This window comes from Notolepis coatsorum (genome assembly GCF_963971535.1).
Source record: "Notolepis coatsorum genome assembly, chromosome: 17".
NCBI classification, from domain to species: domain Eukaryota; kingdom Metazoa; phylum Chordata; class Actinopteri; order Aulopiformes; family Paralepididae; genus Notolepis; species Notolepis coatsorum.
The window spans coordinates 103,904,025-103,928,160 of record NC_140181.1 but is presented as its reverse complement, the minus strand read 5'-3'; the positions used below and the strand labels follow the sequence as shown (position 1 = coordinate 103,928,160).

The 24,136-nt window shown below is 41.8% G+C and overlaps 1 protein-coding gene across 1 annotated transcript in view; it reads left to right on the top strand.

Annotated features, from left to right (window-relative positions):
• iqsec2b (IQ motif and Sec7 domain ArfGEF 2b) overlaps positions 1-24,136 on the top strand; it is a gene marked incomplete at its 5' end in the record, with an annotated part of 110,385 nt that overhangs the window by 62,619 nt on the left and 23,630 nt on the right. The window contains 4 exons of the mRNA XM_084333605.1: positions 5,636-5,797; positions 11,905-12,027; positions 19,045-19,211; positions 23,683-23,822. Of these exons, the coding sequence (XP_084189731.1) occupies positions 5,636-5,797; positions 11,905-12,027; positions 19,045-19,211; positions 23,683-23,822 (592 nt within the window). The remainder of the gene's footprint in view (positions 1-5,635; positions 5,798-11,904; positions 12,028-19,044; positions 19,212-23,682; positions 23,823-24,136) is intronic.

Below are 24,136 nucleotides of genomic sequence, written 5' to 3'. Positions count from 1 at the left end.
CACATGCTGCCCTACTGTCTGTCTGGGGAGGGTGTGTAGACTACCACATGCTGCCCTACTGTCGGTCTGGGGAGGGTGTAGACTACCACATGCTGCCCTACTGTCGGTCTGGGGAGGGTGTAGACTACCACATGCTGCCCTACTGTCGGTCTGGGGAGGGTGTGTAGACTACCACATGCTGCCCTACTGTCGGTCTGGGGAGGGTGTAGACTACCACATGCTGCCCTACTGTCGGTCTGGGGAGGGTGTGTAGACTACCACATGCTGCCCTACTGTCGGTCTGGGGAGGGTGTGTAGACTACCACATGCTGCCCTACTGTCGGTCTGGGGAGGGTGTGTAGACTACCACATGCTGCCCTACTGTCGGTCTGGGGAGGGTGTGTAGACTACCACATGCTGCCCTACTGTCGGTCTGGGGAGGGTGTAGACTACCACATGCTGCCCTACTGTCAGTCTGGGGAGGGTGACACTACCACATGCTGCCCTACTGTCGGTCTGGGGAGGGTGTGTAGACTACCACATGCTGCCCTACTGTCGGTCTGGGGAGGGTGTGTAGACTACCACATGCTGCCCTACTGTCGGTCTGGGGAGGGTGTAGACTACCACATGCTGCCCTACTGTCGGTCTGGGGAGGGTGTAGACTACCACATGCTGCCCTACTGTCGGTCTGGAGAGGGTGTGTAGACTACCACATGCTGCCCTACTGTCGGTCTGGGGAGGGTGTGTAGACTACCACATGCTGCCCTACTGTCGGTCTGGAGAGGGTGTGTAGACTACCACATGCTGCCCTACTGTCGGTCTGGGGAGGGTGTGTAGACTACCACATGCTGCCCTACTGTCGGTCTGGGGAGGGTGTGTAGACTACCACATGCTGCCCTACTGTCGGTCTGGGGAGGGTGTGTAGACTACCACATGCTGCCCTACTGTCGGTCTGGGGAGGGTGTGTAGACTACCACATGCTGCCCTACTGTCGGTCTGGGGAGGGTGTGTAGACTACCACATGCTGCCCTACTGTCGGTCTGGGGAGGGTGTGTAGACTACCACATGCTGCCCTACTGTCGGTCTGGGGAGGGTGTGTAGACTACCACATGCTGCCCTACTGTCGGTCTGGGGAGGGTGTAGACTACCACATGCTGCCCTACTGTCGGTCTGGGGAGGGTGTAGACCAGGGTTCTTAAACTATTTTATACCACGCACGACCCCATTTTATTTAGTATTCTTTTTGGCGACCCCACACTTAATGTATGCGTAATTTCAATGTGGAAATAAGGAATATCAAAATAAAAGCACACATTGTTGAACTTGATCATGCATATTTATTCGAAAATGAAATTACAGCACTATGTTATCAATGAAATTAATGAATCTTATCAACAAAAGAAACAGAATTGTTTCTCTATACACATTTATAAAACGAGCCATATTTAGGCAAAATATGTTGCCAGAACATAAAAAAAAATAAAAGATAATTTCTTTTTATTTTATTAATGTCACAGAGGTATGTTAATGCAAAGGGGACAAGCTTTCTCAGTGCAGCATTACACAACACGTCGTACTCGTTCCGGACTGATATCCAGAACTTTGCGAGGGCCTGAGTGTGTCCAGTGAACTTGACGGATCATTGAGCGCCTCCTGCTCAGACAGTGGCCTGCTGCGTCATGCGTAATGAACAGATCTTTGATCCAGTTGTCCAAATTGTCCGCGCTCTCTCTCTCAAAAATTGTTCAATGAGCCCTTCTAGTGGTCTTCAAATAATTTTTTGCAACATTCTGTTCCTACAAAAAGCCACCGAGCAGAGTAAATACCCCCAAAATCTCGGCTGATTATCCTGTAGTGCCACTAACGGAGTTTCTTAATCCAGCTCTCCATTTTAGCTGTGAGTCCAAACAGGTCTGTGTCCCGAGTACCTTGTAGTCAGATTCAATGCATTGAGGCGGTCAAAGATGTCGGCTAGATATGCCAGCTGTGCCAGCCATTCATTATCAGCACATTTCTCTGCCTCGAGATAGCCACCTCACTTCAGTGGGGTATAGCAGCTGGTTATGCAGCAGAGCCCGTTTCATCGCGGCCAACCGGCACCGCTTCTGACAAATAACCAGGGGTGTAAAGTACTTGAGTAATTGTACTTCGTTACAATACTTAAGTACTGTTTTGGGGGATTTGTACTTTACTCGAGTATTATTAGGTTTGTATACGTTGTACTTTTACTCCATTACATTTCAGAGAAAAAAAACATACTTTTTACTCCTTACATTTAAAATGCAGACCTACAAAGTACAAAGTACAAATCTCGCAGGTCCAACCATTTTTATTAGTATTTTTGAATTGTTTATCTGGCCAAACTAACGTTAACGTTATTAATCCCTTTAATATTGTGATATTATTCATGCTGTGATGTGAATGCCGTCCATGTTAGTTTACCTTCAATGGACAAGTGCATTCAATATTTTTTATGCAAAAAAAGTGTCCTCTGTTCTTTCATTTCAGCATGGTCTATCACAGAACACATTCCATTGTGGGCAGATTGTATGCTTGGTTTCATTCCAGCCTTGCCTAAACACCAGCTGATGATTTCACTAATTGGTTCACCTCTTCAACTAACTCACCTGGTGCAATGTGTAGTTCAAATGAAAACTTGGCCGATGATGGAATGAGTTTATCCCTTTCAACAAAAAAAGTTTACTTTTACTTTTTAGTACTTAAGTACATTTAAATGTAGGACTTTTTGACTTTTACTCAAGTGTGTTTTTAGCCAGATACTTTGACTTTTACTTGAGTCAGATTTTGAGACAGTACCCATACTTTCACTTAAGTATAATTTCTGGGTACTTTTTACACCCCTGCAAATAACCTATCCATTGTGAGTCCCCCATGGGCCCTCATGCATCAACGTGTTCTACGCACAGATCTGTGCTTACCCTGTGCGTACGATCATTTCTAAGCAAAGAGTGGGATTCATCAACTTCAACTTGAACTTGACTTTGTGCGTACATCTACGCACTTTTCAGACCTGGCGTACCTAGCGCCCAGTGGTAGAATATATTATTACAACAAGGAAATGAGCTTATGTGCATAATAACACTGGCACGTTCTGTACGAACCGTAGTTCATTATAGTTCATTGTAAAATAGCAACAGTAGTGTAATTATGGTCAAAACCCTATAAATAGCATTTGGAATAATAGATCTTTCTCTCAGAATGAATGCAGCATGGTTTATATAGCGTTATCGGAATATATAAGTAGGCTACTGACTGACTGCGCTCCGCGTAGCTTGATTGATTGATTGATTGAAAAGTTTATTAACAGATTGCAGAATGGGTACAGTACAGTACAGCTCAGTACATACAATTGTTAATTGGGGATGCAGACCAACTTTCGTCTTGTTTACATCAGGGTCCCCCATTTTCAATTCATCATAAATCATAAAGCTCAACTCGTTATTATTCTGCGCAGACCGCAGAAACACGGGAACGTTTTGATTATATTTAAAAGGCTTTACGTTAAACGAAACAAGTGGAACTTCGAAGCTGTAAGCAGAATACAAGTCATATTAATATAGTGTTCTTCCCCCTTTTTACTGTATAAGAAAGAATAGAAAACGCATTGCAATGACACTATAGTGGACAGACTATGTATATGATGGGATTCAAGTTCATGTATTGAAAGGCAGGCTATCATACATGCAGTGAGATTCATTGTTCTTGTATATGCTCTCGTATTATATTGTTTATATAGGCTACCCAATACTGACATCAAAATAGATTGTAGTATGCCTCTAGAAATCATATGCAGCAGGTAAAAAATTGACGGGAGATCCATCGCGATTTGGAATAAAATTGAGGAGAACTTTAATCCATGGGGTATTAATCAAACAACACGGGAAAAGGCAGTCATATTCCAGCGCGGTCTTTATTAGCCGACAACAAAATAGATGCATCTAAAAATCATATAGCCAATCGAACACAACTAATAAAGGCATTCATATTACAAGCACGGTTATAATGACACACAACCATGCCAAACAGTGGTCAACGAACGGTCTTTATTAGTATTTTGAGCTGTCCAGGCAGAATTGCAGCAATGGTCTTAGGGAGCCGTTGATATCTGACATCACCGTTTACAAATCCGCCTTTTATTTATCCCACAATACGCGATAGTGTCTTCTTGGTTCGACAGCAGTGAATTCTCCGTGGAGTTTCTCGGAGTCCCGCTCGGGTCGGTCCATTATTTCACATCCCATGGGGGGTGTTTCCTCATTTTCATGACCATATATGGATAATCATGCACGAGCATTGACGGTAGAACAAAGTGGTATTCATCAACACGGAGGACCATAGAGCCTGCGTACGCACGTGTGATGAATGCCGACTTCCCTGTGCGTACGCTAGTTCTACATTCCGTGCTTACGTGTGGAAGTAGGTCAAGTTCAAAGTCCACGTTGATGCATGAGGGCCTCCGCGATTATACCTGCGCAGGATGTAGTGAGATGTGTATTGGAATACTGCGTCTGCCTCCGTTGATGAAGGGGCGAGACATGGCAAATAAACACAGCTGCCAGGTGGAAAACTCCATCTGAGTTGGGCTCGTTGGTTTTTCCGCTTGGTTTAACTTTCTTTTTTTTGTTGCCAATGCGCGACCCATACTGTATACTGTCGATACACGGCGTTGGGTTTGATCTCCGTGTAGTTACACCAGCACGGTCTCATCAGAAAACCTAATTAAAGTACTAATCTTGACCACAGGAAAATAGGTACATAATGTACATTGTGTTATAGTCATACATACTATATTTATGTGTCGTATTGGCAAAAGTCCCCCCAAAAAAAGCACACCTGGCTGGGAGTTGAACTAACATTGCTTGTAGTGGCGCTCTCACCACTAGACCAAGACAAGCCACCCTGATCAGATAGAAAGTTAAGGGTTAGGGTTAGGGTTAGGGTTAGGGTTAGGGTTAGGGTTAGGGTTCGGTTAGGGTTATCTTCCCTTTATTCATTTGCTTAGATTTGTTGTACACGTGATCTCAAGAAGGTGCTGAACGAGCTCAGTGGCAGTTTTTCATTTTTAGCATGGTGCTATTCACCGTCAAAGATGCAAAGAAAGATCATAATTTATATTCTCCTTTGTTTAATCACAATTTACTCAAGCATAGTAACAGACACAATATGTCTGACACTGGGAATACATTCCCTGAGATCCATAGATGTCCCAAGATACCAAGAACATGCAAATGGACCTTGTAGAAGTAGAGCAATCTTCCATTTACTTATGTATGTATTTTTAGGCGGATTTTCAGAAAGATTTTGCTTATTTAATATGGCTAGGGCTTAATAGGTAACAGTGTGGTTAAGGTTATGGTTAGGGTTAGAGTTAGGGTTAGGGTTAATGATTAGTTCATGATCTCACATTGCTGTGTTTGTATCAGGGTGGGTGGTTTGGTCTAGTGGTGAGCGCACTTGCCCCCGACCACAAGCATTACGTACCTTTTTCTTGTGGTTGCCAAGTACTTTATTTACATATCTGATCGGGTCGAGTACACAGATGTCGCCGATAGATTAAACAAAGTCCTTCGAATTTGGTTCACACGGTTTTACAGGGAAAGTGGTATTCAGAGGGTCTCTCTCTATCTTTCCACAGGAAGCCAGAGAAGGGGATCCAGTACCTGATCGAGAGAGGCTTCGTGTCGGACACGCCGGTCGGCATCGCCCGCTTCATCCTGGAGAGGAAGGGCCTGAGCAGGCAGATGATCGGAGAGTTCCTCGGCAACCGGCAGAAACAGTTCAACAAGGACGTCTTGGAGTAAGTCTGGAAGATTCAGATTCAGATTCCTTTTATTGTCATCATTCGGTACCTTTTACAGCAAAAAAGAATTAGTGAAATTTGCTTTGTTGTGGTTCCTCGACTGTAGCAGCATCCAATATAATAACATTTAATTAAATAAAAATAGCATAGAATAAAATAAAACAAGATCAAATAACAGTAAGACGATTATACAATTCTAACAATGTGTACAGTATGCAGATATTACACTATATAAAATATAAATAACAAAATGGCTATGTACAGTTCCAACAAGAAACATTTATGTAATGTAATGTGCAATGAGCAATGTGCAATAATGAGCAATGGGCAAAATGCAATGTGCAATACAATATATAGCAGAGATGTGTGAGAAGGTAGAGGAAAAGAAAAGCTTCCCCGCATTTCAAGAGAAAAGATTTGATGATGCGCGGCTCATCTTCAAAACGATGCAATAATAAAACAGTATTCCAGACTAAGTCGGTGTCACGACATTCAATCCTCAACAGGTCTGGCTTCGGGCAATCTGTAAACACACACCAGGAAGACTTCCTCTCTACATACTTTATTTGTTTGGATCACATTTTTTTTTATAATTCTTTTTATGACAGAACACAAATCACATCGACATCAGCAATAATAATAATAATAATAATAATAATAATAATAATAATAATAATAATAATAATAATAATAATAATAATAATGACAAGACATATAACGTAAACATTTTATATTTCCAACAGACTTAAAATGAGTGATAATTATAAAAGAAAAACTGAAAAATTGGTACTCCCTTGGGTTCCTTATTATCCACATCACTTAGGCCATATTTAGAATCAACCATTTGTATCCTGGAACAACCTGGGAATATTCTGTTATTAAGTTGTTCATCTATTATCTATAGCGGCACGGTGGTGTAGTGGTTAACACTGTCGCCTCACAGCAAGAAGGTCCACGGTTCGATTCCCGCTTGGGCACCAGGTTTCCATGTTGCCAGTGGGGTATCTCCCAGGCCTTTCTGAGTGTAGTTTGCATGTTCTCCCCCGTGCTAGCAAGGGTTTCCCCCCCCGATAAGATAAACCCAATGGAAAAATATGCACAACAACAAGATCGCTAACGCTGTGGCGTCCTTGACGAAGACGGACAGGAGCACTTGGATTGGTCCCCTGGCGCGGCTCACGTTGCGCCTGTCTGCTTCTGGCTGCCCTTGGGGGGGAAGGACGACAGGATGGGTTAATCGCAGAGACGAATCCCATGCATGCTGATTAATGACCTCTGAGCAGGTCCTAAATAATAATTATTATTATTATTATATTTTATTAGTTCAGTCCATAGGTAGAAGTTCTCACTACCTTGTAGCGTTGGAGCTTGTTATCAATAGCTGCTAAACGAACAATGAACACTACACAACAACAACCACCAAACGCACATAGCACACACATCCACACGCACACACTCACTTTAAACAAACACACTGTAGCACCCACTCCACACACTTTATAGCACACACCCACTTTAAACAAACACACTGTAGCACCCACTCCCCACACTTTATATTGATTGATGAAGGATTGCACTACAACTCGTACACCTTACTGTAAATTGTACCTAAATTGTACCTCATCCCATTTCTGCTTTGCACTATATAGTACTGTACATTAGTACACTGCATAGTATTGTATATTATATGGTAACTCAGAACATTGTACATATGTCTATACCGAACACTGTGACCTCATTTTCTTCTTCTAAATTACATGCTATACTATGTTATTTGATACTATCTTGTCTAGCACAGTCTCTGGAGCGTAACAGTAAGAAGCATTTTGTATGAAAGTATTCTGTACTTCTGTATGACAACTATTAAAGAAACTTGAAACTTGAACTTGATTATTGAGGTCAATTATTGTGAAAAAAGGGGGATAAACAAACAAAAAAACATCACAGTAGGTAGGGGAGAAAGAATAACTCTCTACATATTTGAATAACTTTTTTCCCACCACATTTTATTGTGATTTATTAAAGGAATCGTCTGTGATGGAATGCTATGAATGGGGAAAGCTAAGGGCCATGTCTGAAATCACTCACTACCTACACAATCAGACACAATCCACACTTTGTACTTTTTAGTAGATAGGAACACTAGGTTCACCCAGTACGTCAAAGAGCAGCTCCTACTGTGCAGTAGGTTCACCCAGAAGGTCAAAGGTCAGCTCCTACTGTGCAGTAGGTTCACCCAGAAGGTCAAAGGTCAGCTCCTACGGTTCAGTAGGTTCACCCAGAAGGTCAAAGGTCAGCCCCTACGGTTCAGTAGGTTCACCCAGAAGTTCAAATATCAGCTCCTACGGTTCAGTAGGTTCACCCAGAAGGTCAAAGGTCAGCTCCTACTGTGCAGTAGGTTCACCCAGAAGGTCAAAGGTCAGCTCCTACTGTGCAGTAGGTTCACCCAGAAGGTCAAAGGTCAGCTGCTACTGTGCAGTAGGGAAGTTCGTTTTTTGTCCCAAAATATCACATTGCATGTTATTAGTGTCAACAGTAACAATATGTAGCATCTAACTTGTTTGTGTGTTACATAAATTGTGATGAACAGACTAAAGTAAACTGCTTTCACTGTTTATATATATATATATATATATATATATATATATATATATATATATATATATATATATATATATATATATATATATATATATATATATATATATATATATATATATATATATATATATATATTTATATATAGTATATTCATATCTGTCTGAAGATACCTGCATATAATCCTTCTATATACCTACTTATACACCTGCATATAACCCATACAACTCTACACGATAGTGCATGATAGCTAATGGCTATATATACCATATATATATATTTATTCCTACCGTATATATATATATATATATATATCCACATCTGTCTGTACATACCTGCATATAATCCTTTTTACATATCTGTAGATACTATATCTATATCTGTACATATCCCTTACCGGTTGAGAGAGTGAACAGCTTTAAGTACCTCGGAGCCTACATATCCGAGGACTTGACATGGACCACACACATTGACAGTGTTGTGAAGAAGGCACGACAACGCCTCTACTTCCTCAGGCGCCTAAGGAAGTTCCAAGTCAGTCAGAAGATCCTTAAGAACTTCTACTCATGTACAATAGAGAGCATCCTGACTGGCAACATCACCTCCTGGTTTGGGAATAGCACTGCACAAGACCGAAGCAGACTACAAAGAGTGACACGTTCAGCCAAACGCACAATTGGAGGGGGGCTCCCCACCCTCCAGAACATTTACAACAAGCGGTGCAGGGGCAAGGCTAAGAGAATCATTAAGGACTCCAGTCACCCGAACAACTGCCTCTTTGAACTGCTGCGGTCAGGCAAGCGATACCGGAGTCTCAAGGCGAGCACAGAAAGACTCAGAAGAAGCTTCTATCCCCAGGCCATCAGGCTGCTCAACGAACAATGAACACTACACAACAACCATCAAACGCAAATAGCACACACATCCACACGCACACACTCACTTTAAACAAACACACTGTAGCACCCACTCCCCACACTTTATAGCACACACTCACTTTAAACAAACACACTGTAGCACCCACTCCCCACACTTTATATTTATTGATAAAGGATTGCACTACAACTCGTACACCTTACTGTAAATTGTACCTAAATTGTACCTCATCCCATTTCTGCTTTGCACTATATAGTATTGTATATTAGTACACTGCATAGTATTGTATATTATATGGTAACTCAGTTACGTCTATTCTGCATCGAACATTGTACATATGTCTATACTGAACACTGTGACCTCATTTTCTACTTCTAATTTACATGCTATACTATGTTATTTGATACTTATCTTGTCTAGCACAGTCTCTGGAGCGTAACAGTAAGAAGCATTTTGTATAAAAGTATTCTGTACTTCTGTATGACAACTATTAAAGAAACTTGAAACTTACTCTTACTAGTTACACTGCTGGCCAGTATGACATATTATCTTTATACCTGTATCACTGTGTATATTAATACTATAACTCTGTACATACATCTTAGCACTATTACTCCGTAGTACTGATTTATATTTTTTTATACCCAGTTTAATCACCTGTACATTACTATTGCACTTTACTGTTACATATGTGTACTCTGGTTGGATGCCAAACATATCTTTGTATAATGACAATATATATCTAATCTAATCGAATCTAATCTAATCTAATCTAATCTAATCTACATGGGGGTTTAAATGAGCTGCTTCCCTGATTGTTTTGGTTGTAGAATACGTCAGTTAAATTTGATTGTCATTGATCGGAGTAACGTTTAAATCCATTTCCTGAAAGCAGGGGCGTGCACAGGTAGGGCCAAAGGGGGGCTTGAGCCCCTGCCCTTTTGCCCCAAGTGCCCCTCTAAATTTCTCTCAAATATGAACACTGGGTGTTGGTGGGTTAAGTCATAGATATATATATAAAGACTAGATAACTCACCCGCGCTGCTGGCCAACAGAGACCAATGTTGCCACATGGTGGCCATCTTGCTACAGGGTAACATGAATGTCTATGTTCAACCGTTTGGTTTGTTAAAAACGTCAGAGATGTAGTTATCATACTGCATACTTATAATGGACTTTCATATGAAAATAAAAAAAAGTATTTTTGTTTGTGCAGATCAATCACCTTAAAGCAGTAGTTAACTGTAGCAAGATGGCCACCGGTGAACTACGCGGGAGACTCCGCCTTGCACCATCTAGTCTTTATATCTATGGGCAGGGGTGTAAAAAGTACCCAGAAATTATACTTAAGTGAAAGTATGGGTACCGTCTCAAAATCGTACTCAAGTAAAAGTCAAAGTATCTGGCTAAAAACACACTTGAGTAAAAGTAAAAAAGTCCTACTTTTAAATGTACTTAAGTACTAAAAAGTAAAAGTAAAATTTTTTTTTGAAAGGGATAGACCAGGGGTCTCAAACTCATTCCATCGTGGGCCAAGTTTTCATTTTAACTACACATTGCACCAGGTGAGTTAGTTGAAGAGGTGAGCCAATTAGTGAAATCATCAGCTGGTGTTTAGGCTGGAATGAAACCAAGCAGACACGCTGCCCACAATGGAACGTGTTCTGTGATAGACAATGCTGAAGACAGACAGAAGACAGAATACTGGAGTTATGGAGTACCCTGAATAATATCACAATATTAAAGACAGAATACTGGAGTACCCTGAATAATATCACAATATTAAAGACAGTATACTGGAGTACCCTGAATAATATCACAATATTAAGGACAGAATACTGGAGTACCCTGAATAATATCACAATATTAAAGACAGAATACTGGAGTACCCTGAATAATATCACAATATTAAAGACAGTATACTGGAGTACCCTGAATAATATCACAATATTAAGGACAGAATACTGGAGTACCCTGAATAATATCACAATATTAAAGACAGAATACTGAAGTACCCTGAATAATATCACAATATTAACCACAGCATAATGCCGATCTGACTGTCTATTCTTCTGATAGCAGGTGTTTAATCAAAGATTCCCGCTTTCTAGTGTTGCACAAGGACCAATCAGCATGGGTATGGGCGGGTTCATTTTCCATTGATGTGGATTTGATTGGCTGTTTACCTGCGGTCGCAGGATTAATAACGCTAGCGTTAGTTCGGCCAGATAAACCTGGACCTTGGACCTGTGAGATTTGTACTTTGTACTTTGTAGGTCTGCATTTTAAATGTAAGGAGTAAAAAGTATGTATTTTTTCTCTGAAATGTAATGGAGTAAAAGTACAAAGTATACAAACCTAATAATACTCGAGTAAAGTACAAATCCCCCAAAATAGTACTTAAGTATTGTAACAAAGTACAATTACTCAAGTACTTTACACCCCTGTCTATGGGTTAAGTGCCCTTTTTGTAGCCTTTTTGTAGCCCCTGCCCCTCAAATTGTCTGTGCACGCCCCTTCCTGAAAGTAACCATGCCAGTTGACATCCAGCAATTTTAAGATGACTTTAAGTGGTACTCAACAAAAAATGTAATTGTGTGACCTGTACTGTGTGTGTGTGTGTGTTTCAGTTGTGTGGTGGATGAGATGGACTTCTCTGGGATGGACCTGGACGACGCCCTGAGGAAGTTCCAGGCCCAGATCAGAGTTCAAGGGGAGGCCCAGAAAGTAGAGCGGCTCATAGAGGCTTTCAGGTTAGTATGTGAGGCGGCGGGTAGCTACTGGTGTGAGAGGGCTGCGTACGGGTTTTAAACCCTGTTCACTTATAGGGTGAACCCTGGAGTAACTCAGCAGTGATTGGGCTTGACGAGTGGTGACGAGGTGGGAGTCACAACACCTCCTTCACCGTTACATGTTGGAAACACAATTTGACTGCTTTGTCGGTTAAGTCGACTCATCCATTAGTTAACATTTTCATTTAGTCATCTAGTTTGTGCTTTTGTCCAAAGCGACATACAAATTGTTCCTCACATTTCACCCGTTCACTCACACATTAACACACCGATGGCAGAGGCAACCGTGCAAGGTGCCAACCTGCTCATCGGGAGCAATTAGGGGTTAGGTGTCTTGCTCAAGGACACTTCGACACGCTGCCCCGGGAGGAGCGGGATTCGAACCGGGATCCTCCGGATTACCAGACGACTGCTCTACCTCCCGGACCACTGTCGTCCCCAGTAGGTACTACTAGTAGGTAGTAGTATAGGCATAGTAGCATAGTACTTAGTAAATAGTAGTATAGACATAGTAGCATGGTAGCATAGTAGGTAGTAGTATAGGCATAGTAGCATAGTACATAGTAGGTAGTAGTATATAAACATAGTAGCATAGTAGGTAGTAGTATAGACATAGTTGCATAGTACATAGTAAATAGTAGAATAGACATAGTAGCATAATAGGTAGTAGTATAGTAGCATAGTAGGTAGTATAGACATAGTAGCATGGTAGGTAGTAGTATAGACATACAGTAGTAGCATAGTAGACAGTATGATTCTTTTTACAATCGTTTTTTTTCATATATTGTTTGAAAAGGTGTGATTTTAGTTGATGGTAGAATATTTGGCAGGTTTCAGCAAATAGTTGACGAAGGCCTTTGACTATCAGTAGACAAAGAATGAGTGGAGGACAGTCCTGGTGGAGTTAACAACACTATTCCATGGAGTTGTATACGGTATAGCCAAGCAGATCAAAGAAAAGCTGTATGCACTACATTTGGCAGGAAGGTTTTCTTGGGTCTACTTTGCTGAAAAGCAATGCTGCCACATAAAAAGCCATACCCTTTCCATCATAGGACCTTGTAGAGCAGGCATATGTCTGCTATCCTTGTGTTGAATTACAGTAGATGTTTTACACCATGAAAAGGAAAAATGTGAGAATAAAACCTCACTAGAGCCTGCATGAAATGACTCGCTGGGGTTCAAGGGTTGGTCATTAGCAAGGCATGTCATATTTCCAGTAGTGGAATTACCCTCTGGCAACAGGTTAGACAGCACAAGTACAGTACAACGAAAATAAGTTTCTCATCAAGATGAGAAGCAGGTTCAGTCACAGACTCATACCCCCCCCGACACTCAACTAACCGCCTCGGCCAGTCCTTCATACCAGCAGCCATCAGGCTCCGCAACAGTGGGCAGGGACTGCTGCCAGACATCCAACTACTAGGAATCTAGTAGCTGACTCCCACCTAAAAGGACAATATACTTACCGCATACCGCACCTTATGTGAATATTGTATACTTCATCAGAGCATATATTTAGCATTTAGCATTTTTTGATTATATATTAGATTAGATTTAGACTATTGGATTATCATATTATATATTGCATATATTTAGCATTTGAGCATTCTAGCATTTAGTTTTTTTAGATTATATATTAGATTCGATTTAGATCATTATATTATATATTGTAACTATATTTATTGTAGGGCAAAATAACTGAGAGGACATACATACCCTCATCTCGCACCTTGTTGCCCATATGCACATGTCCAGAGTTAATTGTATTGTATATTGTTTACACTGCCTTTTTATTCTATTGACATTTTTTATTCTCCACTGTACCTCCCCTCCGCCCTCCCCCATGCTGATATGATACCGAATTTCCCCAAGGGGATCAATAAAGGAATATCTTATCTTATATCTTATCTTATCTTATCTTAAACCAGGGTGCAAATGTAACAATAAAGTCCAATAGTACAGTATACAATGTACTGGTGATTAAACTGTGTATAGAAAATATAAAGTACTGAGTAATAGTGCTAATCAGATTCAGATTCAGATTCAGATTCAGAGTTTTTATTTGCCACATGGAATCATACAATCAGAGTTTCTTCATTACACAATCATAAATAACATTCCATGGACAAAAGGAGCAGGAAGAAGAATAAATCTTATAGTTACCTCACTTACCTGCCCCTTATTCCTAAACTAAAAAAGTATTTTCATAATGGTCGGCGTACAACCTAATTTATACAAATAATAATTTATACCATTATACAGAAACTCACAATCCACAGTTAAACAAAGAAAAAATTAAATAATAATAATAAAGAATAAAAGAAAGAGAGAGAAAAAAGAAAAGAAAAAGAAAAGAAAAGATCTCACTATTCATATCACATTTGATTTTCATACTGACTAAATATTTCTTTTTTATAATTTTTTTTGAATTGATAAACACTATTACTTCCCTTAAGCTCGCTATGGAGAGAATTCCACAACTTTACACCAATAACTGATGGACACATCTGTTTAAGTGTGGTACGTGCAAACTGATGTTTAAAATTGTATTTTCTCCTACTAAACTCACTTTCTAAATGAAAAAGATTTTGTAGTTTTTCTGGCAGTGTATTATTTCTTGCCCTAAACATAATTAACATTGTTTGAAACTTAACCATGTCTTCAAGTTTAATTATTCTAGATTTAATAAATAATGTATTTGTGTGTTCTCGATAACTTACTTTATGTGTGATTCTTATGGCCCTCTTCTGTAGTATATATAATGGTTTTATATTGGTCCTATAAGTATTCCCCCACACTTCAATACAATAACTGATATAAGGTGAGATGAGTGAACAGTAGAGTGTTCTCATTGCCTCATACTCTAACAACACATCCTTTACTTTATTCATAACAAAAATACTCTTGGACATCTTTTTTTAACGTGTGCTATGTGCGAATCAGATGTATGTACAGAGTTGTAGTATTAATATGTACAGTGATACAGGTATAAAGACAGTATGGTAGTAGTCATACTGGCCAGCAGTGTAACTAGTAAGAGTAGGTAAGGGATATGTACAGATTAGGGCTGGGCAGTATGGCCTAAAGATAAAATCTCAGATACATTTTTTTAAATCCGATTTACGATTTTAATCGATTTTTTCTCTTGAAAACTAAAAAAGCCAAGGAAATCATTCAAATAACCTTTGTTTTTATTTGACACAAGAAAATAAATCAAACCAAGATGAATTTCCCTATTGGGGTTGAAGTGCAAACCTAACTTTCACCAATCTTCACTATAATAATAATAATAATAAAAGTTTACTTTTGATCAAACAAAGATGAATGTCCCTATTGGGATTGAAGTTCAATAACTTGCTTTTTCACCAAACTTCACGTAAAATAAATAAAAGGTGCCTCTTGATCATCAAACAAGAATCAATTCCCCTATTGGGATTAATAAAGTGCAAATCTAACTTTCACCAAACATCACTGTTTGTAAAATAAAAGGTGACTTAAATTTTTCTTTTTCTTTTTTTGAAAATCGATTTTTTTTTTTTTTTTATCATCCTAAATCATTAATTCGAATGAATCGATTCAATTAAATTAATCGCCCAGCCCTAGTACAGATATAGATATAGTATCTACAGATATTAGCCGTAAAAAAAATTTAATCCCTACCCACCTTTAAAACCGCTCTCAAAGAGCACCTACGGGAGGCTGCAATTCGAAACTGGCCCCCGTAAATGTCCGAACACCCTCCCACCCTCCCACCCACCCCCTAATGTACATTTCCCTCCCCCTCGTATGTATATATTTACTGTTAGGATCTCTGTTTAACAGTACTGTATATGTGCATATCTTGTATGTCACAAATGTAACAGTACTGTATATCTGTATGTCATGTATGTCATAAATGTCATGATTAGATTAGATTAGATGATTAGATTAGATTTTTACATCTGTATATCTGTATGTCGAGTACAGTATGTCATATATGTTATGATGAATTGAAAATGGGGGACCCTGCTGTAAACAAGACGAAAGTCTTTCTCTGGTCTGCATCCCCTTAACAATTGTGTGTATTGCGCTGTACTGTACTGTACCCATTCTGCAATCTGTTAATAAAAGTTTTCAATCATTCAATCAATATGCGGTATATACTGTACATGCTATCATACAGAGTTATACATGTCGACTATAATATGATGCGTCTTGGCATCGGCTTCTCTATTTCTGCTCTCAATTATAGAAAACGGACTCATGAAATCAGTTCCAACAAGGCAGGCTGTCATAATAATACATCTATTTTATATAGCGCTTTTCCAGGTGCTCAAAGACGCTTTACATGGGCAGGAGAGACAGACTATGGCAAAACAAAAAACAGAACAAAAATAATACATGACAAAAATAAAATAACACCGACAGAATTAGAGGTCAAAAGCAAGATTGAAAAGGTGAGTTTTGAGGGCTGATTTAAAAGATGTCAGGGTGTTTGCATCACGGATATGGCTGGGGAGGGCATTCCAGAGGGAGGGGGCAGCAGCAGCGAAGGCCCTGTCGCCCCAGGTCCGGAGCCTGGTCGTGGGAGGTGTTAGGAGGTTGGCATCTGCAGACCTAAGGCGACGGGTGGGCGTGTGACGGTGGAGGAGGTCGGACAGGTAGGGAGAGGCAAGGTTGTTGAGGGCTTTGAATGTGATGAGTAGTATTTTAAAATGTATCCTGTATTTGATTGGAAGCCAGTGGAGGTCGTGGAGGACAGGGGTGATGTGATCAGAGCGACGGGTGGAGGTGAGCATGCGGGCAGCAGAGTTTTGGACATATTGGAGTTTATTGAGGATAGTGTTTGGTGAGCCGTAGAGGATGCTGTTGCAGTAATCTAGTCGTGATGATATGAATGCATGAACCAGTGTTTCAGCAGCGGAGAGTGATAGGGAGGGGCGGAGACGAGCAATGTTCCGGAGGTGGTAGAAGGCCGATTTGGTTATGTGGTTCACATGGCGGAGGAAAGAAAGGGTGGGGTCCAGGATGATGCCAAGGTTACGGACGTGAGTGGAGGGGGTGACAATGGTACCATCAATATTTAGGGTGAAATCCTGGGTGTGGCTGGTGAGGGATTTTGGACCGATAATGATGATTTCTGATTTATTGCAGTAATTCAAATGTTACTGCGCTGTCAATTGAATAATGTAACTATAGTACCAGCACTGCATAATGGTCTTTATCTTACATCATGAATGAGTTGGAGTTTTCGACGAAACGATTCAGCGAGCAAGGGTGACGTCCTCTCGTGTCGCACGCAGGCTTGGAAATACATATTAATTTCTGTGTTATCTTTTCACATTCAAGCCATTGTTCCCGTCTCCCCTAAGAATTGACTATTCAACTGAAGCTCATGAATACCTGCTGTCAGAAGCGGATTCCACTGCTATACTTGGGAGATATGACATCATGCATTGCTAATGAACCAACCCTTCAATCCCAGACAGTATTTTCTGCCATGAAAAGATAGTTGTATTTTACATTCAGGGAATTAATTCATTATTACTGAGATTAAAGCTAACAACCTCGTCAAGTGTGGGATCTACCGAAGGCACTTCCTTGTGGTGAAAGTGAAGAAGGAGGCGAGTAGGTGACCACACACCTGCTTATGAAGGTAAGCGGATAGGGGTGTGGCCAGACGAATGTTGGGATGTAAAGGTACATTGTGGAATTTTTTATTCAGTGCTCGTGCACGAAGTGAAGTGCGTGCAGATGACGTTGAGCGGCAGCCAGTATGAAATAGAACCTTCTGTAGTGCGGTAGTGAAAGGTTAACCTTCTGTATTGTCACAGTGAAAGGGTTAACCTTTTGGTAGTGTGGTGGTGAAAGGGTTAAATCAATAATGTGTAATTGTGGTGCCTCCTGGTAGCCTTATTTCACTTAAAATATGTAAATAAAGTACTTACCACCGGCAGCTTGTCAAAGTGCCCTTGAGCAAGACACCACTTAACCCCCTAACTGCTCCTGATGAGCAGGTCGGCACCTTGCATGGTCGGCTCCGCTGTCGGTGAGTGAATGTGTGAGTGAATGTGTGAATGTGAGGCATAAGTTGTAAAGCACTTTGGATAAAAGATGCTATATAAATACAGTCCATTTACCATTCCAGGAAAAGGTACGCTGCTGTCGGGACAAAACCTCATAACTCCATTTTTTTAATATTTTTTTTTTAATATAAATCAACTCTGTAGATCATCCTCCATATGTGTGTGTGGGTTTTACAAAGTTTAAACAATGGGAAAGCATTAAACCGATCATCTGTCTAAACCTCCTAACTCTATTCACCCTCAAATCTGTGTTCGTTTTTTTCATCTGCTGAAAAGTTGGGTTTTTGGAGTTATGAGGTTTTGTCCCGACAGCAGCGGTATGTTATGTGTTATAGCCATAAGTAATATATTGACGTATATTTACTTAATGTACAATGTGTACATATTTACAAATAAGTATGTAAATGTAATCACACCGTGAAATGATGTAGATGGAAAAAATAGCAACACCTCGTCTTATAGGTGTAATTAACACAACACAAGGATTCTATGTCCCAGATGACATCACTGGTCCTCATTCAAACGCATTTACTCTCAATAACTGTCCAACTAAAGGAATGTGTGCAAGGCTGTTTTGAGTTTTTGGATGTTTGTGAGATTATGTGCAAAATAAATCAGCATTGTGCAAAAGTGCCCCTTTAGAAGTACACATACATTGTCGCTTTAAGCTAAACTGAGGTAAAATGTTTATCCAGGGTTAAAAATAACCACAAATTAAGAATATGTATAGTGTAGTGTGAAAGGATTCTTTTGAATCCCAATCATGACGACCACATGTAGTATACTATGTCTCTAGTGTACGGTACTACAACCTATGCTGTGATGGACATTGCTGGTGGATATTAAAGATCTACTCTACCCCAGTATCCAAATATTGTAAATATTTTACATGTTCTTCTTTCCCTTACAGTCAGAGGTACTGTGTGTGTAATCCAACCCTGGTCCGGCAGTTCCAGAACCCAGACACCATCTTCATCCTGGCCTTCGCCATCATCCTGCTGAACACAGACATGTACAGCCCCAACGTCAAGGCCGAGAGGAAGATGAAGATAGAGGACTTCATCAAGAACCTAAGAGGTGCTACTTTTAACAGACAAATCACAATCAGAATCAGAAAGGTCTTTATTGCCAAGTAGTTTTCACATACAAGGAATTTGATTTGGTAGTTTTCGGCGCGACATTAACGGACAGATGATCAAATAAAAAGGTGGAATACAATTAAATGAAATATGAACTAAATTAAGATAAAAACCACACAGTCACACACACACACACACACACTGTACTCCCTTGCTGTCTTCAGAGAGGATATGACGCCCCCTTGTGTGTATAACCGGTAACGTTTGGATCGGAGTTAGCCTCTGCCGTGCATATTTCTATTCATAGTGTTCCCATGACGGGCACTTCCTGCCAGCAGAATACCGTCCTCGCAGCTGATTGGTCACGGTTGTCATCTAATGATGATGTAATGATGATGTGATGATGATGTAATCAAATACCAGGAATATCTGGACCATAGTTTGAACATATATATATATATATATATATATATAGATGACCATTTATATTTAGGTACAGTACAACAAAAATAAGTTTGCCATCCAACCAGAGTGCAAATGTAACAACAAAGTGCACTAGTAATATACAATGTACAGGTGATTAAACTGGGTATAATATAAATTAGTACTACTGAGTATAGTACTATAGTCCTAATCAGATGTATGTACAGACTTGTAATATTAATATAGATTCAAGAGGTTTATACATCACATACATACACATATACAGTGATACAGGTATAAAAACATTATACTAGCTAGCAGCATAACTACTAGTAAGAGTAGGTAAGGGATATTATGTACAGATATAGATATAATATGTAAAAGGATTTTACCGTATGCAGACAGATGTGGATAGATATATATATACGGTAAGAGTAAATACACGGTATATACAGCATTATTGTACATGTTATCATACATGTACATGGCGCGACCCCGGTCAGTCGCCTTTGGTTTAGCTCCGCGACGATTGTGCACATTTTTAGCTATTATGTTTGTTTTTTCTACTTTTTTTATAAAAACATCACTGGCGGGTACGTCATACGACCGCCAGACACTTATGGACCTAAACTCCGGACTCAAAGAGGAGTTTGGAGACACTTTATGCCCAGAATGGCTAACAGAAATCAAGCGGGAGAACGGCAACAAAGGAAACGGCAGGAAGAGGCATAGAGGAAGACGAGGAGGTATCAGGCTTAGATTAAAAAGATAGATTCCATCCATCTTTCTGGCGAATGCACGTTCGTTGGAGGGAAGGATGGATGACTTGAGAGCGAGGGTCCGATTCCAACGGGAGATGAGAGACGTTAACATCATGTGTTTCACGGAGACATGGCTCAAGCCAGCGACTCCGGACAACAGCGTCTCTCCATCGGACAACTTCACCGTCCTGAGAGCAGACCGCACGGCAGCCTCTGGGAAGAGCATCGGAGGTGGGGTCTGCATCCTCACGAACAATCTCTGGGTTAATCCCAAAGAGGTGCATGTTCTCTCAAGCTCATGCTCCCCAGATATGGAACATCTCTCAATCCTGTGCCGTCCGTTCCACCTCCCCCGTGAGTTTACCGCGGTCATCATGTCCGTCGTATATATCCCCCCACAGGCAAATACTGGCAAAGCGCTGGTGGAATTACACGATCACCTCAACAGACACCAGATCAAACATCCGGACGCAGCGATGATAGTGGCTGGTGATTTCAACCAGGCGAATCTGAAGAAAGTGATGCCGTCCTTTTTTCAGCACATCGCCTGCTCCATGAGGGGGAGGAACACACTCGACCATTGTTACACCCCGTTCAGAGCCGGCTACAAAGCTGTAGCGGCTCCGCCATTGATGGGTGCTGCAAGCGCGAGCGATCACGACTCCATTTTATTATTCCCTGCATACAAACAAAGATCACGTGACGCCGTCGTGTCACGTGAGACAAAAAAGTGGTCTGACGAATCAGAGGCCACGCTCCAGGATGCGCTCGCAGACACGGGATATGTTTCAAGGCAGCGCCAGTGACGTCAGCGAGTACGCTGATACCGTTGTGAGCTACATATCAACACTCGCTGATAGTATTGTGCCCACGAAAAAGGTGCAGGTTTTCCCAAACCAGAAACCGTGGGTGGACAGTACTATTAGAGCAGCCCTGAACTCTCGCACCACGGCTTATAACCTGGGCAGAGAGTCAGGAAACATGGAAGAGTACAAGGCTTCAGTCTACACTCTGCGCAAGGCTGTTAAACTTGCTAAGAGGACATATGCTGATAAACTGGAGACACAAATGGCACAAAACGACACAAGAGGCTTGTGGCGGGGACTGAAGACAATAACTGACTACAAAGTCAGCGCCCCCTCAATGGGGAGCGACGACGCCTCTCTCGCGGACAAACTCAACTCCTTCTACGCTCGGTTCGGTGCAGACAGTGTCGCCGCTAGCCCTCTGGCTAGTGACGTCACTGGCGCGCCGGCTGTTGTGGAGGGGGGGGGGGGGGGCAACCGCGGGGGGGCGGGGACGCTCTCTCGTTGTCGGAACACAGTGTGAGAAGAATGTTTATGCAGGTGAACACCAGGAAGGCTGCTGGCCCAGATGGTATAACAGGACGCATACTTAAGTCCTGTGCCAACCAGCTTGCCCCGGTGTTCACCGCCATATTTAATCAATCCCTGGCGGAGTCAGTGATCCCTGCCTGCTTCAAGATGTCTACCATCATCCCTGTACCGAAGAAACCCTCCCCAACATGTCCAAATGACTACAGACCGGTGGCACTCACCTCTGTGGTCATGAAATGTTTCCAGAGGCTGGTCAAGGACCACATTTGTGCCTCCCTCCCCAGTGATATGGACCCTATGCAATTTGCATACAGGACAAACAGGTCCACTGACGACGCGGTCTCCCAGGTACTGCACAGCACTCTCTCCCACCTTGACCGTCAGAAGGGGGGCTATGTGAGACTGTTGTTCATTGACTACAGCTCAGCGTTCAACACCATAGTCCCCACCAGACTGGTGGACAAGCTGATCGAGCTGGGTCTGAGCTCCGCCCTGAGCGCCTGGGTACTGGACTTTCTGAGTGAAAGACCCCAGGCGGTCAGGGTGGGGGGTCAGACCTCCAACACCATCACCCTGAGCATCGGGTCCCCCCAGGGCTGTGTTCTAAGCCCCCTGCTGTACTCACTCTACACACACGATTGTGTGGCCAAGTTCAGCTCCAACTCCATAGTGAAGTTCGCAGACGACACAGTGGTGGTGGGGCTGATCTCGGACAACAACGAGAAGGCCTACCGGGAGGAGGTTGAGGTACTGGAACGCTGGTGCCAGGACAACAGCCTGCTCCTGAACATTGGTAAAACCAAGGAGCTGATCGTGGATTGTAGGAGAGGACAGCAGGAGACACACACACCGCTGATGATTAACGGGGCTACCGTGGACAGGGTGAGCAGCTTTAAGTACCTGGGGGTCCACATCTCAGAGGATCTGACATGGTCAACACACATAGACACAGTAGTAAAGAAAGCGAAGCAGCGCCTCTACCACCTGAGACAGTTAAGGAAGTTCAGAGTATCGGGGAAGATACTCCAGTCCTTCTACTCAGGAGCTGTAGAGAGCATCTTGACCGGAAACATCACTGCCTGGTATGGAAACAGCACGGCACAGGACAAGAAGGCCCTACAGAGAGTGGTGCGCTCAGCCGAGCGTACCACGGGTATTGCGCTACCTCCCCTGCAGGCTCTATACAACAAGAGGTGCAAATCCAGAGCCTGCAGGATAATGAAAGACCCCCACCACCCCAATAACAGCCTGTTCCAGCTGCTGAGGTCAGGCAGACGCCTGCGAACCCCAGCCACTAGGACGGAGAGGCTTAGGCTCAGCTTCTTCCACCAGGCCATCAGAGCCTTGAACAATGAACATTGAGTGCCACAGAACACTGAACTATCCACACACAAGCACACATGAGCACACACACGACACGCACGCTGTGCACGCTCACACACTAGCAGCCACTTTAACAAGAGCGGGCACACACTCATGCCGCACACACGCACACTTATGGCCAAGAGGAAAGGCCACTTTAAACTAGTATAACAACAGGAACAGTGTATTGCACTACTAAAGCTACCTAGCATGTCCTATATGCTCTGTAAATAACTATGTACAGATACCGAGATGTCACACCATGTTACCTGTTACCTGTTTATTGCACAATGTTGTTTTTTATTGGATTCTATTATATGTTGTACCACTGTATTGCACATCGTCGCGGGCAAGACCACCCGCATTTCATTGTATACTTGTATGCCGTGACAAATAAAATATGTCTAATATATATTAATATATTATATAAAACTGCAGTGCAAAAGAATCGCATTGATAAATATATTTCAAGTATTTAAAATGTTGCCTCACTGATATAGTTTTATGGATATACAGTCATTAAGTAAAATATTTTACTGTCACACAGCTAATCGGTCCGTTCCGTACGTTTATTTCCATTTCCAAGGGGTGGACAACGGCCAGGACATCCCCAGAGACCTGCTGGTCGGCATCTACCAGCGCATCCAGAAGTGGGAGCTGAGGACGAACGACGACCACGTGTCCCAAGTGCAGGCGGTGGAGAGAGTCGTGGTGGGGAAGAAACCTGTGAGACACACCTCCACTCTCCTGTAGGGCTGACCTCCATTAGTCCAATACATAGACTAATCGATGCGAAAGGAGCCGTAGTCGACTTATATATATATATATAATTTTTTTTTATAAATCATTCTTTCCAAAAGCAAAGAGGCCTAGAATGGCGCACATACCGGAGAGGCTAACTGCCTAAGAAAACGAGAGGATTTCACCCGTCGAATGAACACACTAGACAAATATCAAGATGTATCCATCAGTGGACCAATTGCATCCAACTGGGCTTTCCCTTGTTTACAGCCACGTTGAGTGTACATACAGTACAGAAA